Source organism: Lepidochelys kempii, chromosome 24, assembly GCF_965140265.1.
Source record: "Lepidochelys kempii isolate rLepKem1 chromosome 24, rLepKem1.hap2, whole genome shotgun sequence".
In the NCBI taxonomy this organism is placed as follows: domain Eukaryota; kingdom Metazoa; phylum Chordata; order Testudines; family Cheloniidae; genus Lepidochelys; species Lepidochelys kempii.
This window is the reverse complement of record NC_133279.1, coordinates 13,720,790-13,738,705: the sequence shown is the minus strand read 5'-3', so window position 1 is coordinate 13,738,705 and position 17,916 is coordinate 13,720,790. Positions and strand designations below refer to the sequence as shown.

Sequence of the window (17,916 nt, the reverse complement as noted above, 5' to 3'; positions counted from 1 at the left end):
ACCAATCTGTTGTGTGACACTGGGAAAACTGCTTCCCCACTTTGTGCCTCGGTTTCCTCTCCCACTTTCAGATTCTGAGCTCTTCAGGGCACGGACTGTCTCTCACTTTGTGCAGCACCAAGCGTTGTGAGGCCCAGATCTAGGTGGTGGCCTTGGAGGGCACTGAAGTACAAACGCTTGTAACAATAGTGATAGCCGATGGTCAGTTGCTGCCCATCCCGTGGCTGTTCTCATTGTGTTCATGACGTAGTTTGTCTGAGAATTTCCCTTCAGGCTGTGGAGAGCGTTATGTCCAGTGACTGCCCTGAGAAATGCACCTGCTACGTTGCAGGTGGGCTCATCTGAGAGGAACATAACTGCTGTGCCAGATAGGCCTGCATGCTCCAGGACAGGTGCACGGCTGCATGAAGTGGGAAGGTCAGTGCATGCTGGCCCCAGGAGCCTGGCTCACCTCCTTTGATGGCGCCACTGGGGAAGCCCTCTGCAGCAGGGCCTATGAGGTGGCTTTGCTCTGCGACGACAGAGACGCCTATTGGTTCAAGGTGGTGGTGGACATCAGAGAGGGCAGTGGGGATGGTCTGGAGGCTGGGAGCAATGAATCATAGAATCATAGACTTTAAGGTCAGAAGGGACCATTACGATCCTCTAGTCTGACCTCCCACACAACGCAGGCTACAGAATCTCACCCACCCACTCCTGGAACAAACCCCTGACCTGTATCTGAGCTATTGAAGTCCTCAAATTGTGGTTTAAAGACTTCAAGAAGCAGAGAATCCTCCAGCAAGTGACCCCTGACCTCCAGAGGAAGGCGAAAAACCTCCAGGGCCTCTTCCAATCTGCCCTGGAGGAAAATTCCTTCCCGACCCCAAATATGGCGATCAGCTAAATCCTGAGCATGTGGGCAAGACTCACCAGCCAGACACCCAGGAAAGAATTCTTTGTAGTAACTCAGATCCCACCCTATCTAGTGTCCCATCACAGGCCATTGGGCATATTTACCTCTAATAGTCAAAGATCAATTAACTGCCACAATTAGGCTATCCCATCATACCATCCCCTCCATAAACTTATCAAGCTTAGTCTTGAAGCCAGATAGGTCTTTTGCCCCCACTCCTCCCCTTGGAAGGCTGTTCCAGAACTTCACTCCTCTGATCATAGAATCATAGAATCATAGAATATCAGGGTTGGAAGGGACCCCAGAAGGTCATCTAGTCCAACCCCCTGCTCAAAGCGGGACCAACCCCAATTAAATCATCCCAGCCAGGGCTTTGTCAAGCCTGACCTTAAAAACTTCTAAGGAAGGAGATTCCACCACCTCCCTAGGCAACGCATTCCAGTGTTTCACCACCCTCTTAGTGAAAAAATTTTTCCTAATATCCAACCTAAACCTCCCCCACTGCAACTTGAGACCATTACTCCTTGTCCTGTCCTCTTCCACCACTGAGAATAGTCTAGAACCATCCTCTCTGGAACCACCTCTCAGGTAGTTGAAAGCAGCTATCAAATCCCCCCTCATTCTTCTCTTCTGCAGGCTAAAATGGTGAGAAACCTTCATCTAATTTCAAGTCTAAACTTCCTGATGGCCAGTTTATAGCCATTTGTTCTTGTGTCCACATTTTCTGCTATGGGAAGGAACAAGATGACCTGGGTAAGAAGGGGCCACGTTAGAACAGCCTGAGGTACAGGTGCAGGAAGCTCATTCACCCGAGTCTGATCTGGGCAGCTCGAACATAGGGAATCCAGCCTCCTAAATGCCCTGGAGGGGAGTTTTTGGGTCTGAACAGGTGATGTGATTTGTGCACAGATGAATAGCGATGTAGCAGCAAAGTCTGAAATCCAGACCACTCCTCCTCCCAGAGCTGGGGGTAGAACCCAGGAGTCCTGACTCCCAGCCCCCACTGCTCTAACCCACCAGATCTCTTCTCTGGGTGGTGAGTGGCTCCGCAGATGTTGCTTGTTCAAACAGAGCAGAGCAGTGACTCTCCGTGGGTGGGATGCTTCAATGGCTAGTTTTATAAACCCTGGGCAGTACCTACCCTTTCTCTCTCTTTCTCTTGCTCTCACTCCCTCTCATGTTATCATGTCATCGTAACAACCCTCCATGCACATTTTCGGCAGAGAAATGCTGAAAATGTTTTTGCTAAAATCTGCTGAAAAGAAGAAAAATCAATGTGGGGTGGGGTGGGGTGGGGTGGCCTTTAATTTTCTGATGAAAGAAAATCAAAAATTTCCACCAAATATTTGTGTGTGCGTGTGTGCGTGCGGGGCGTGGGGGGGGAATCATCTTTCAACTAACTCCACCAAAAGCCTCTTTAATGCAGCAGAGCAAAATTCAGTGGCTGGAAACTGAAATTAGAAAAATTCTGGTTCTAAATAAGACGCATTTTTCACAGCGTGGGCGATTAGTTTTTGGAACAGCATCCCACAGGGCTGAGTAGACTTGCTGTCACTTGGAAACTGCCAATCAAGACTGAAAGTCTTTATAAAAGATACACTATAATTCAACCATGTCAGGTCAACTTTGTAACAAGAAAGAACAATTCTCTCCGCTGCATGAATTATGAGGCAAAATTCTCTGGCCTGTGTTATCCAGGAGGTCCGACTGGATAGTCTAATGTCCCCTGCTGGCCTTGCAATCTCTAGAAGTGAATTGTAAAGGGTTCATGTTGCACAAAGATGTGGAATTTCCATCCTGAAGCAGGCTGGCTAACTCTTTTCATCCATTTTTCTTTTAGTGATGTCTAGAGACCATCTGGCTGGTCTTCTCTCTCCTGTTCTGGACCCTGCTGCTATTTCCACCAGTGTGTAGACTAGCACAAGAGCACCATAGAGAGTTTTATCTGCTATCACACAAAGAAGTGCAGGAATTGCCAGACAGGAACATAGCAGAGATCTATATAGTCCAGGACCTGTTGTTAACCGCAGAATCTAGAGCACCCGACCTTTACCCTACCTCGGGCTCAAGGCCTAACCCAGTTAATTTAGGCACTCCACCCTCTCCTGTCCTGGGCATGGGGCGAAACCCAGTCAATTTAAGTCCCAAACCTTACCTGTCCTGGGCTCAGTGTGTAACCTTCTCGGGGGTTGAGGGACCTTTTACCAGTGAAAGAGCCTTACACAGTAATACCCTTAACATCTATTTATTAACAGTTACCAAACCAGAATATGCCTGTTAAACATACAATGGTCACCACTCCCAATAAGGCAGACAAACTTTTCTTGAATACCAGTCATGATTAGATCATCTGGGGACTCCAGCTTCTGCATAATATGGTTGGCAGGGTGTTGACATCTGGCAGCTCTGATTGGGTTGTGTCCTGGAGTGAGTTCCCAAAAAACTTCCTTTTGGACCCTTGTTTTTATAATGAAACTTGAGTCCTGCTTAGCTATACCTTAATCACTCATTTTAACAAAATAATATTTTCCACCAATCTTAGCCCATCACCTAAGAGTTGATTTAAATTTTGACAAAAACAAATTAAAGAACAGCAAAAAGAATGAGGAGGACTTGTGGCACCTTACAGACTAAAAAATTTATTTGAGCATAAGCTTTCGTGGGCTAAAACCCACTTCATCGGACGCATGCAGTGGAAAATACAGTCGTGAGATGTGTGTATACACACAGAGAACATGAAACAATGGGTGTTGCCAAACACACTATAACCAGAGTGATCAATTAAGGTGAGCTATTATCAGGGGAGAAAAAAACCTTTTGTAGTGATAATCAACCGTTGGAGATGTGCCATCCTGATTATCACTACAAAAGGTTTTTTTCTCCTGCTGATAATAGCTCACCTTAATTGAAAACCGACTTCTATACATTTGACCTAAGTTCGTAGTGTAGACATACCCTTAGAAGTTTTTAAGGTCAGGCTTGACAAAGCCCTGGCTGGGATGATTTAGTTGGGGATTGGTCCTGCTCTGGGCAGGGGGTTGGACTAGATGACCTCCTGAGGTCCCTTCCAACTCTGATATTCTATGATTCTATGATTCTACTTACTGTCTTACTATTTATCCCTTTCCCAGTGGTTCCTAATGTGCTGTTAGCTTTTTTGGCTGCTGCTGTATGTGAGTAGATGTTTTCAGAGAACTACCCACAATGACTCCAAGATCTCTTTCCTGAGTAGTAACAGCTAATTTAGATCCCATCATTTTGTATAAAAAAAAGGAGTACTTGTGGCACCTTAGAGACTAACCAATTTATTTGAGCATAAGCTTTCGTGAGCTACAGCTCACTTCATCGGATGCATACTGTGGAAAGTGTAGAAGATCTTTTTATATACACACAAAGCATGAAACAATACCTCCTCCCACCCCACTCTCCTGCTGGTAATAGTTTATCTAAAGTGATCACTCTCCTTACAATGTGTATGATAATCAAGTTGGGCCATTTTCAGCACAAATCCAGGTTTTCTCACTCCCCCCCCCCCTCGACAAACCCACTCTCCTGCTGGTAATAGCTTATCTAAAGTGACCACTCTCCTTACAATGTGTATGATAATCAAGGTGGGCCATTTCCAGCACAAACCCAGGGTTTAACAAGAACGTCGGGGGGGGGGTGGGGTAGGAAAAAACAAGGGGAAATAGGTTACTTTGCATAATGACTTTGCCACTCCCAGTCTCTATTCAAGCCTAAGTTAATCGCGTGACCAGAGAGATTGAAGTGTTCTCCGACTGGTTTATGAATGTTATAATTCTTGACATCTGATTTGTGTCCATTTACTCTTTTATGTCGAGACTGTCCAGTTTGCCCAATGTACATGGCAGAGGGGCATTGCTGGCACATGATGGCATATATCACATTGGTGGATGTGCAGGTGAACGAGCCTCTGATAGTGTGGCTGATGTGATTAGGCCCTGTGATGGTGTCCCCTGAATAGATATGTGGGCACAGTTGGCAACAGGCTTTGTTGCAAGGATAGGTTCCTGGGTTAGTGGTTCTGTTGTATGGTATGTGGTTGCTGGTGAGTATTTGCTTCAGGTTGGGGGGCTGTCTGTAGGCAAGGACTGGCCTGTCTCCCAAGATTTGTGAGAGTGTTGGGTCATCCTTCAGGATAGGTTGTAGATCCTTAATAATGCGTTGGAGGGGTTTTAGTTGGGGGCTGAAGGTGACGGCTAGTGGCGTTCTGTTATTTTCTTTGTTAGGCCTGTCCTGTAGTAGGAGACTTCTGGGAACCCTTCTGGCTCTATCAATCTGTTTCTTCACTTCTGCAGGTGGGTATTGTAGTTGTAAGAATGCTTGATAGAGCTCTTGTAGGTGTTTGTCTCTGTCTGAGGTGTTGAAGCAAATGCGGTTGTATTGCAGAGCTTGGCTGTAGACGATGGATCGTGTGGTGTGGTCAGGGTGAAAGCTGGAGGCATGTAGGTAGGAATAGCGGTCAGTAGGTTTCCGGTATAGGGTGGTGTTTATATGACCATCGTTTATTAGCACTGTAGTGTCCAGGAAGTGGATCTCTTGTGTGGACTGGACCAGGCTGAGGTTGATGGTGGGATGGAAATTGTTGAAATCATGGTGGAATTCCTCAAGGGCTTCTTTTCCATGGGTCCAGATGATGAAGATGTCATCAATATAGCGCAAGTAGAGTAGGGGCGTTAGGGGACGAGAGCTGAGGAAGCATTGTTCTAAGTCAGTCATAAAAATGTTGGCATACTGTGGGGCCATGCGGGTACCCATAGCAGTGCTGCTGATCTGAAGGTATGTGCCAGCAATGCCCCTATGCCATGTACATTGGTCAAACTGGACAGTCTCTACATAAAAGAATAAATGGACACAAATCAGATGTCAAGAATTATAACATTCATAAACCAGTCAGAGAACACTTCAATCTCTCTGGTCACGCAATCACAGACATGAAGGTCGCTATCTTAAAACAAAAAAACTTCAAATCCAGACTCCAGCGAGAAACTGTTGAATTGGAATTCATTTGCAAATTGGATACAATTAACTTAGGCTTGAAAGGAGACTGGGAGTGGCTAAGTCATTATGCAAGGTAACCTATTTCCCCTTGTTTTTTCCTACCCGCCCCCCCCTCGGACGTTCTTGTTAAACCCTGGATTTGTGCTGGAAATGGCCCACTTTGATTATCATACACACTGTAAGGAGAGTGGTCACTTTGGATAAGCTATTACCAGCAGGAGAGTGAGTTTGTGTGTGTGTGTGGGGGGGGGGGGGGGGGGATGAGAAAACCTGGGTTTGTGCTGGAAATGGCCCAACTTGATTATCATACACATTGTAAGGAGAGTGATCACTTTAGACAAGCTATTACCAGCAGGAGAGTGGGGTGGGAGGAGGTATTTTTTCATGCTTTGTGTGTCTATAAAAAGATCTTCTACACTTTCCATAGTATGCATCCGATGAAGTGAGCTGTAGCTCACGAAAGCTCATGCTCAAATAAATTGGTTAGTCTCTAAGGTGCCACAAGTCCTCCTTTCCTTTTTGCGAATACAGACTAACACGGCTGCTACTCTGAAACCCATCATTTTGTATGTATAGTTGGGATTACGTTTTCTAAAGTGCATTACTTAGCAGTCATCAACACTGAATTTCATCAGCCATTTTACTGCCCACTCACCCAGTTTTGTGAGATCCCTTTGTAACTCTTTGCAGTCAGCTTTGGACTTAACTGAATGAGGGGAAGGATGGATAAATAGAGACGGTGTATAGGAATAGCTGGCTAGAGGGCTGTGTAAGGATGGATGGGTGTACTGGCCAGACACTAAAAGTCCACTTACCGTGGCTGGGTGGGAGGATGTGGTGCAGAAAGTGCAGCTTGTCACCCAGCCCTGAAGAGGTGGCTCCCGCAGCAGCACACATGCACTGGCTTGGGCGGCCTTTTGAGGAGCACGGTTTGCGGGACTGTGACAGGACAGTGCGGGAGCCCATGCCGAGCAGGGTACGGGATTCCCAGTGGGTATGGCACGTTCCCTGGGAGGGAAGGAACTCGGGCTCGCCCAGGGGTGAAAGTAAGTCTTGGGACTTAATGGTACGTGGCTGGGCTGGGGCCGGTGGGGCCTCGGGCGGAAGGGGTGGGGCTGGGGGAGGTCAGAACCAGCCCCGGCCCACCCTGTGCCGGCAAGTGCCTCCTTCCCCCTCCCCGGGGGATAACAGCAGCAGCCGGGGCCTCTGGCAGTGGTTTAAAGGGCCCTGAGCGGTAGCGGTGGCCGGAGCCCTGGGCCCTTTAAATCATCCCCAGAGCCCCACCGCCGCTTCCCCGGGGCTCCGGCAGCAGGGTTCCGGGGACGGGGCTCCGGTCGCCACTACCGCCCCGGGATCTTTAAATCATCCCCGGAGCCCGCCGGAGCCCTGGGGAAATGGTGGCGGGGCTCCGGGGACGATTTAAAGGGCCCAGGGCTTGGCTGCCCCTACCGCCCCAGGCCCTATAAATCGCCACCCCAGCCCCGCCACCGCTACCCCAGGGCTCCGGCAGGGGGGTTCTGGCAGCAATTTAAAGGGCCGGGGGCTCCAGCCGCTGCTGGGAGCCGCAGGCCCTTTAAATTGCACCTTGGGAAGCCGATTCACCCCGGTACTGTCACCTCTGGGCTCGCCCAGCCAGCCAGTGCTTCTCCCGGCTGTGCTCTCAGGCAGCTCCAGGGCAGGAAGGGCTTGAGCGGGCTGTGAAGGGGGTTGCTGGGAAGGCAGTGCAGAGGGAGCTGGGAGGCTGCCATGCAGGAGGGCCACATCCTAGCTCCATATGCGCCGTGGTGGGGCGAAAGCTCCAGTCAGGCCAATAGGACTGCATATGTGGGGGCTGCCTGGTTGCTCCTGTGCATCCACAGTGCTCTTTTGACCTGCACTATGAGGCAGCCTGCTGGAGCTGAGGCTTGCAAGTCCCTTGGGGCTGCTCATGCTGGAGTTGAGGGGAGAGAGCAGTGAATGATGGGGGGCAAGAGGAGCAAGCAGGGGTGGGGCCCCAACGGAAGAGGTGGAGCAGGGGCAGGGCCTAAGGTAAGAGGCAGAGCATGGGCAGGACCTGGGGAAAAACCTTGGCGAGGAGTGGAGCCTAGGGGGAAGATGTGGGGTGGGAGGGTGGGGGTCCGGTTTTCAGAAATTAGAAAATTGACAACCCTATTACAGGATGACAACACCCAGAACAGCAGCAGCCACCCACCGTTGCTTGTGCAGGGAATGCATTACATAGCACCCCCTACAGAATCACCCACCCCATTGCTGGAGCAGAGATCCCCTGAGCGAGGTGTTGCACCGCCAGGCAACATACCAGTGGAGTAATAAACATGCTTTTTATGGCACAAGTCACCATTTGGCTGGGCAAACATTTCATGAGAGACAGGGAGACACCCTGCTCAAATAGCAGCTGATAAGATAAGCAGGTCCGGGCTGTGTGATGGGCCAACATCCTGGGAGCTGACATGGGAACCTCAGGAGGGAAAAGCATGACCTGCAACAGCTTTAGCTCCAGAGTCAGAGTTCAGTGGTGGGTGGCTATAAGAGACTCATAGCCTGTAGAGCATGGCATAGAGTGAGGTCTGTAGCTCACACTCATCAGTGGGTTACAGATGCACTATAGGGGGTAGGTGGGAGATCCAGTTGGGGTTACCCCTCCCCTTCTCCCTAGAACTGACCAACCACTCTGGACCACCCAGGACCTGTGAGATTCCACAGCGCTCTGTGTTCCTGTTTGCTCTGGGACAGAAGACACTGGGGGACAGCATGGATAGGGGAAGGCTTGTCCAGTGGTTAAGGCAGTGGCTTAGGTTTGTGGAGACCTTGGTACAGTTCCCTGCTTTTTCATAGACTTCCTGCATGATTTAGACAAGTCACTTAGCCGTGTTGCACCTCAGTTTCCCCCTCGTATGAGGGACAGGAACTTTGCTAGGTCATCTAATCCAGTCCCCTGCACTGAGGCAGGATTAAATATTACTTAGACCATCCCTGACAGATGTGTGTCTAATCTGTTCTTATAAACCTCCAATGATGGAGATTCCACAAACTCTAGGTAATTTGTTCTGGTGGGGATAATAGGGCACTGCCCTGTCTCACAGGTTATGAGGATAAACACATCAACGATTGTGAAGCGTTTTGAAAATTACCAACAAGCCACATTATATGAGAAATAGGAGTTACTTATTGGAGAGTCTGTCCAAAAACTCCTCCAACAGCAGCAGAGACCAGCACTCCACAGGGAACTTTGTAATGTTTTCACCCTCTTTATCTCTGGCCATTCCCCTTCCTCATTTACTGACTGCAAGAGAGACAAGGTAGGTGAGGTGATATATATTATTGGACCAACTTCTGTTGGTGGAAGAGACAAGCTTCTGAGCTTCACAGAACTCTTATTCAGTAAGTACATTTATTGACTGTGGCAAGGGCAATTTCCTGCAATATCCTGGGCAAACCTAATTAAATAAGTTTATGTATCATTGTGAACATAAGAACATAAGAGTGGCCATTCTGGGTCAGACCAAAGGTCCATCTAGCTCAGTATCCTGTCTTCCGACAGTGGCCAATGCCAGGTGCCCCAGTGGGAATGAACAGAACAGGTAATCATCAAGTGATCCATCCCCTGTCGCCCATTCCCAGCTTCTGGCAAACAGAGGCTAGGGACACCATCCTTGCCCATCCTGGCTAATAGCCATGGATGGACCTGTCCTCCATTAATGTATCTAGTTCTTTTTTAAACCCTGTTGTAGTCTTGGCCTTTACAAGATCCTCTGGCAAAGAGTTCCACAGACTGACTGTGCGTTGTGTGAAAAAATACTTTCTTTTGTTTGCTTTAAACCTGCTGCCTATTGATTTCATATGGTGACCCCTAATTCTTGTGTTATGAGAAGATGTAAATAACACTTCCTTATTTACTTTCTTCACACCAGTCTTGATTTTATAGACCTCAATCATTTCCTCTCTTAGTCGTCTCTTTTCCAAGTTGAAAAGTCCCAGTCTTATTAATCTCTTCTCATATGGAAGCTGTTCCACACCCCTAATAATTTTTGTTGCCCTTTTCTGAACCGCTTCCAATTCCAATATATCTTTTTTGAGATGGTGAGACTACATCTGCATGCAGTATTCAAGACGTGGGTGTACCATGTATGTATATAGAAGCAATATGATATTTTCTATCTTATTATCTATCCCTTTCTTAATGATTCCCAATGTTCTGTTCTCTTTTTTGACTGCCTCTGCACATTGAGTGGGCATTTTCAGAGAACTGTCCATTATGACTCCAAGATCTCTTTCTTGAGTAGCAGCAGCTAATTTAGACCCCATCATTTTACATGTATAGTTGAAAATATGTTTCCCAATGTGCACTACTTTGCAGGTATCGACAATGAATTTATCTGCCATTTTGTTGCCCAGTCACCCAGTTCTGAGAGATCCTTTTGTAGCTCTTCGCAGTCTGATTTGGACTTAACTATCTTGAGTAGTTTTGTATCATCTGCAAATTTTGGCACCTCACTGTCTACCCTTTTCCCAGATCATTTATGAATATGTTGAATAGGACTGGTCCCAGTACAGATCCTGTGGGACACTACTATTTACCTCTCTCCGTTCTGAAAACTGACCATTTGTTCTTACCATTTGTTTCTGATCTTTTAACCAGTTACAATCCATGAAAGGACCTTCCCTCTTATCCCATGACAGCTTACTTTGCTTAAGAGCCTTTGGTGAGGGACCTTGTCAAAGGCTTTCTGAAAATCTAAGTACACTATATCCACTGGATCCCCATAGTCCACATGCTTGTTGACCCCTCAAAAAATTCTAGAAGATTCATGAGGCATGATTTCCCTTTACAAAAACTATGTTGACTCTTCCCCAACAAATTATGTTCATCCATGTGTCTGACAATTTTGTTCTTTATTATAGTTTCAACCAGTTTTCCTGGTACTGAAGTCAGGCTTACCAGTCTGTAATTACCAGGATCACCTCCGGATCCCTTTTAAAAAATTGGCATCACACTAGCTGTTCTCCAGTCATTGTTGGCCAGGGATTGTACCTAATTCTATGGGGGAGGGTAACCACAGCCCTCCAGGAACTAAGAACAGGGAGAGGTGGTTAGGCAAATTCAGTCAAGTTGTAACACCTCCAGGGAGCTACTACCTGCAGAGATGCTTGCATAGACTGGTTCAAACTGAATTCTCCAGGAACAAACAGACAAAGAAAGGACTTGCGGTTAAATAGCCTGAGTTAAAATTGATGCTTTCTGATCCAGCAAATGGACAGGGCCTCTTCTCCAAGGGAGAGTTATGAGGAGTTATGAGGAGAGGCTGAGGGAGCTGGGATTGTTTAGTCTGCAGAAGAGAAGAATGAGGGGGGATTTGATAGCTGCTTTCAACTACCTGAAAGGGGGTTCCAAAGAGGATGGCTCTAGACTGTTCTCAATGGTAGCAGATGACAGAACGAGGAGTAATGGTCTCAAGTTGCAGTGGGGGAGGTTTAGATTGGATATTAGGAAAAACTTTTTCACTAGGAGGGTGGTGAAACACTGGAATGCGTTACCTAGGGAGGTGGTAGAATCTCCTTCCTTAGAGGTTTTTAAGGTCAGGCTTGACAAAGCCCTGGCTGGGATGATTTAACTGGGAATTGGTCCTGCTTTGAGCAGGGGGTTGGACTAGATGACCTTCTGGGGTCCCTTCCAACCCTGATATTCTATGATTCTATGATTCTATGATTCTATGGAGGCTGAAAGCCTTAGGAAAGGGTGGAAGGACATTGGTCCCTTTAATGCTCAATGTTCTTGTTCTGAGTAAAAGGCGTTACAAACTTGTAACCACCGGAAAACCCCTGGTGGGGTTTGAAGGACTGTTAACCAGCCAGTCCCTGTTGGAGTTGGGGGGAATCTCTGGGAAGCTTATTGGCATGAGTGTGGGTTCTTTTATTGTTTGTAATATGTTCTTTCTGTAAAGCATTTTACCTTAGGAATAAATGTGCTTGCTTGGAAAGAGCTGTGTGGTAATGTTACTGTGGAAATTACACTGTTTACCATCTCTGAGGAGAAAAGCAAAGCAGGCCTGCTTAAGCAATCTGACTTTGTTGGAGAATTCACAGTGTAGGCAGGGAGCTATGCAGCCTGGAAATACCCCAGTCAGGAGGGAGAGAGATGTGCATCTCTGCCCACATGAGCTGATCTCTGGGGAGCTGGAGCCTGAGAGTGGATGGCCTTGTGGGGCCACAGAGGGAGAAATACAGTACAATTGCCCTGACCATCCAACCCTTGGCCACTCAACCTCTAACTAGCCATCCAACCCAGTGGTCTCTCTGCTGGTACAGGCTCAACTTTGACGAACTCTCGTGACACTTGGTGTTTTTTGTCAAGCTCCCGGCTCCTGGATTCACCGGGATGTACAAGAATCTACACTTTCATTTAAAAAAATAAAATAAGTAAGTTTCTAGCCCTCGAGGAAAAAGCTTGAAAAGTTGGGCCCGACTGCCACCTCAAGGCTCAGAAATCAGTAGGTGGAGACAAAGCCCAAAGTGTATTGTAATTATAATTATAACAATGAGCAGCATCAGCATTTAATCTCATAATTGTCAAGCCAATCTCATGATTTTTCAGGCGTGGGTCCATGATTTTTTCACCCACTGGGGTTGGAGACACTGTTTGTCTTGCCTATTCAGCTTTTAAGGGACAGGGACTGTTTCTTAGGACTTGTCTATTCAGCGAATGGATCTGAAATGACTATATCAGTTGTAATCTGCAGTGTTGCCATCTCTCATGATTTTAGTGCAAGACTTGGGATACTGGCTGCTTATCGTAAAGCTCTTGACTCCTGCGTGCTGTGAATATGTGAAAATTCATAGAGTTGAAGACTAGAAGGAACCTTGGTGATCATCTAGCCTAACTTGCCTAACACAGACTATAGAATCATAGAAATGTCGGGCTGGAAGGGACCTCAGAAGGTCATCAAATCCAGCCCCCTGCGCTGAGGCAGGACCAAGTAAACCTAGACCCCCCCATACAGGGGTTTGTGCAACCTGTTCTTAGAAACATCCCAGAATGGGGATTCCACAACCTCCCTTGAAGCCTATTCCTTATCGTGAGAGAGTGTTTCCTAATGTCTAACCTAACGTCTATGGCTGCAGAACTTCGGTGAAGTTCGGTGCTTCAAGACATGATTGAACGGGAGCAGATTTTTTAGAAAAAACATCCAATCTTGACTTCAACATTTCTGGTGATGGAGAATCGATCACAACCCTTGGTAAGTTGTTCCAATGGTTAATTACTCTCACTGTTAAATACTTACACTTTATTTTCTATCTGAATTTGTCTAGCTTCAACTTCCAGCCATTGCTTCAGGTTAGACTTTTCTCTGCTAGACTGAAGAGCCCGTTATTACATTTTTGTTCCCCATGTAGATACTTTTTGATTGTAATCAAGTCATTCCTTAACCTTCTCTTTGTTATGTTAAATAGATTGAGCTCTTTGAATCTACCAGTATAAGGAATATTTTTAATCCTTTAATCATCCTTGTGGCTCTTCTCTGAACCCTCTTCTCCAATTCCATCCTAGACCAGCTCCAATCTGGTATCCATCCTTTCTACTCCACTGAAACCCCTCTTGCCAAAGTCTCTGTCAACTTCCAAAAAAAGAGGAGTTTCTAATCCTCCAGGTTGCAGGAAAGCATGAAAACATGGAGGTGTCAAAACGTGACTCAAGTGTAGCCTAAAAGTTCAAAGAGCAGGAGGTAATTGAAAAGATCCTGAAATGTATTACTATTTAAAAAAAAATCTTGATTGGGAGGACAGGATTAGAATTTAAAATGCTCTTGACAAACTGGAGATATGGTCTGAAATAAATAGGCTGAAATTCAGTGAGGACAAGTACAAAGTACTACATTTGGGAAGAAATAATCAATTGCACAAATACAAAATGGAAAATGACTGCCTAGAAAGAAGTACTAGAGAAAGGGATCTGGGGGTTATAGTGGATCACAAACTAAATATGACTGAATAAAGTGATGCTGTTGCAAATAAAGCGAACATCATTCTGGGATGTTTTAGCAGGAGTGTCAAACTAAATGATCTAAGGGTCCCTTCTAATTTTAGAATCTATGCATACATATTTGTTCCGGTGGGACAGCTGTAGCTTTGCCTGGTCATACTCCTCTTCATCCAGCACAACAAAATTGATCACCTCCTCCATGGACCACACACGAGTGTAACACCACGCCGGAAACCTGCTGTCAGTGCTGGGGAAAAGGTAGCAGTTGACAGGAAGAAATATGGCTGCAAAGACGGTGGTGGGCATTTAAATGGGCCAGAACCCCTCTTTGTGTGAATCAGCAGTCATTCCATCGGAGTCGATAGAGCCAGATTCCCAGGTGGTGTGAGTGGGCCATTGCTCAGGAGGAGTCAATGGGTCCAGACCCCAGATGGTGTCAATCGGCCGCAGCTCCAGTATTATCAATGGGCCCAGATCCCAACTGGCATCAATCAGCTGTAGCTCTCCTGGAGTCCATGGGCCCAGATCCCCAGCAGTTTTCTTTGGGTCAGTGGAACTGTGCTGCTTTACACCATCTAAGGGTCTGGCCTGGGAGAGATACACATTCAGTTATCCAAACACCCCTAGAACCTTCTTGTCAGGAGAAAGTGGCCTGATAGGCATGATATTTATGGGACCCCACCCCATGCCTACCTTTGCCCATGAAGAGCAAATAATGATTTGGGGAGGAGAACCCCAAGATGGGGAGGAGAACCTAGTCAAACAGAAAGCAGATGCTCTTTTGAGTTCACCCGGAGATCAAAACACACCCAACAGAATGTGTGTATGGACTGCTGCCATCTACCAGGGTGGAGCGGAAATACCTATTACTCCTGGCCACGTGCCATCAAACACTATGGACATTGCAGGATATTGAACCTGGGTCTTTAAGTCCTGAAGGCACAGCTAGGGCCAGGAGGAGTCATAGGTTAGCTTGGCTATTCATAGACAGTGGTGGATAAAGCTTTTGTCCCCATGGACAAAGGCTTTATCTGGAAGTGAAGGCAGGCAGATTCTAGCTGTCAAGCTGTCTGCAGTGGCCCAAAAGTGTAGGTCCCAACCTCAGGGCAGACTGTTAGCAAATGGGACACAACCCTCCCCAATTGGCTGTGAGCTTTATACTTAACCAATTATCAAGTGGAAACTCCTCGGGCACTACAGCAGCCTAACCCTGGTGTCACAGGCAGTCCTCTTGGTTATGCTGAATCTATCTTGCCACCCAGGTGAACCTGCCTTTATGATAGGTGGTTCCTTACACCACAAATCAGAGCAATATTCAGGTTACCCCTCATCCCAAAGGACCAGTCACTTGCTCCAGGTCAATTGCACTTTAGATCTCACACCAAAGACAGCGCTTGTAGCCAATCCTATAATAAACTTGTGATAGGTTGGATCACAGAAACCTCCTGGGAGCTGCCACCTGATGTGCCAAGAGTACTTCTGCCCCTGCTTTCCCTGCCAGCTTAGGACTCCAGCAGCCTTTCTTGCTGAGCCAGACACGCCCGTCTGCTCCAACACAGACCCCGGGTTTGAGCCATGTCTCACAAACTGCAAGCTTAACTGAGAGCAGCTTACAGAAGTGTGCCTGTCTTTAACACTCAGATGCCCAACTCCCAATGGGGTCCAAATCCCAAATAAATCCGTTTTACTCAAAAATTGTTCACTCTCTATAACACTAAGAGAGGGGTATGCCAGCTGTTTGCCCCCTGCCCCCCGCCCAGTTATTAATATATACTCTGGATTAATTAATAAGTAAAAAGTGATTTTATTAAATACAGAAAGTAGGATTTAAGTGGTTCCAAGTAGTAACAGACAGAACAAAGTGAATTACCAAGCAAAATAAAATAAAACATGCAAATTTAAGCCTAATACAGTAATAAAACTGAATACAGGTAAAATCTCACCCTGAAAGATGTTTCAATAAGTTTCCTTCACAGACTGGACGCCTTCCTAGTTTGGGCACAATCCTTTCCCCTGGTACAGCCCTTGCTCCAGGTGGTAGCTAGGGGATTTCTCATGAGGGCTGCCTCCTTGTTCTGTTCTACCCACTTATATATCTTTTGCAGAAGGCAGGAATCCTTCATCCCTCTGGGCTCCAACCCCTCCATCTCAGTGGAAAAGCACCAGGTTAAAGATGGATTCCAGTTCAGGTGACATGATCACATGTCACTGTAAGACTTCATTACTCACTTGCCAGCACACAGGTATACAGGAAGACTTACAAGTAAAACAGAGCCATCTACAGTCAATTGTCCTGGTTAATGGGAGCCATGAAGATTCTAAACCACCATTAATGGCCCACACTTTGCATAATTACAATCGACCCTCAGAGTTTTATTTTATATGTCCAGTTTCAGATACAAGAGTGACACATTTATACAACTAGGATGACCACACTCAGTAGATTATAAGCTTTGTAATGATACCTTACAAGAGACCTTTTGCATGAAGCATATTCCAGTTACATTGTATTCACACTCATTATCATATTTTTATAAACTCATATAGAGTGTGTCACAAAACTATCTACAGATATATTACCTAGGAAAACAGAAACAACAGAGCGGCAAAGAGTCCTGTGACACCTTATAGACTAACAGACATATTGGAGCATAAGCTTTCGTGGGTGAATACCTACTTCGTCAGATGCATGTCAAGAGAGTTATTTACAAGGTTAAAGCAGGTGAACAGACATACATGCAAATGAGTTCCAATCTTAAGTTTAACACAGTAATAGAAGCTTCTACAGGTACAGGGAATTTGGCCAAAGCTAATACCACGAAATCTTTCTTCCTCTCTTACCAAAATTTTCCTAAGTAAAGTGACTGATTGCCTTTTATGATGAGAAAACTGGCTCTGTGGATATGGGGAAAGCGGTGGATGTGACTTTAGCAAAGCTTTTGACACGGTCTCCCACAATATTCTTGCCAGCAAGTTAAAGAAGTATGGATTGGATGAATGGACTATAAGGTGGCTAGAAAGCTGGCTAGATTGTCGGGCTCAACGGGTAGTGATCAACGGCTCGATGTCTAGTTGGCAGCCGGTATCAAGTGGAGTGCCCCAGGGGTCAGTCCTGGGGCTGGTTTTGTTCAACATAATGATATGGACGATGGGTTAGATTGTACTCTCTGCAAGTTCGTGGATGACACTAAGCTGTGTGGAGAGATAGATACGCTAGAGGGTCGGGATAGGGTCTAGAGTGACCTAGACAAATTGGAGGATTGGGCCAAAAGAAATCTGATGAGATTCACTAAGGACAAGTGCAGAGTGCAGGAAGGAAGAATCCCATGCACCGCTACAGGCTGGGGACCGACTGGCTAAGCAGCAGTTCTGCAGAAAAGGACCTGGGGATTACAGTGGATGAGAAGCTGGATATGAGTCAGCTGTGTGCCCTTGTTGCCAAGAAGGCCAATGGCATATTGGGGTGTATTAGTAGGGGTATTGCCAGCAGATCAAGAGAAGTGATTATTCCCCTCTATTTGGCACTGGTGAGACCACATCTGGAGTACTGCATCCAGTTTTGGGCCCCCCCACTACAGAAAGGATGTGAACAAATTGGAGAGAGTGCAGCAGAGGGCAATGGAAATAATTAGGGGGCTGGGGCACATGATTTATGAGGAGAGGCTGAGGTAACGGGGCTTGTTTAGTCTGCAGAAGAGAAGAGTGAGGGGGGATTTGAGAGCAGCCTTCAACTACCTGAAGGGGGGTTCCAAAGAGGATGGAGCTCGGCTGTTCTCAGTGGTGGCAAATGACAGAACAAGGAGCAACAGTCTCAAGTTGCAGGGGGGGAGGTCTAGCTTGGATATAAGAAACACTATTTCACTAGGAGGGTGATAAAGCTCTGGAATGGGTTACCTAGGGAGGTGGTGGAATCTCCATCCTTAGAGGTTTTTAAGACCCAGCTTGACAAAGCCCTGGCTGGGATGATTTAGTTGGGATTGGTCCTGCTTTGTGTAGGGGATTGGACTAGATGATCTCCTGA

At 46.5% G+C, this 17,916-nt stretch overlaps 1 protein-coding gene across 1 annotated transcript in view; it reads left to right on the top strand.

The window, feature by feature from the left end:
- The first annotated feature begins 404 nt into the window (after positions 1-404).
- LOC140902934 (IgGFc-binding protein-like) overlaps positions 405-17,916 on the top strand; it is a 66,514-nt gene continuing 49,002 nt past the window's right edge. Inside the window, exon 1 of the mRNA XM_073323516.1 lies at positions 405-576. Within this exon, the coding sequence (XP_073179617.1) occupies positions 405-576 (172 nt within the window). The remainder of the gene's footprint in view (positions 577-17,916) is intronic.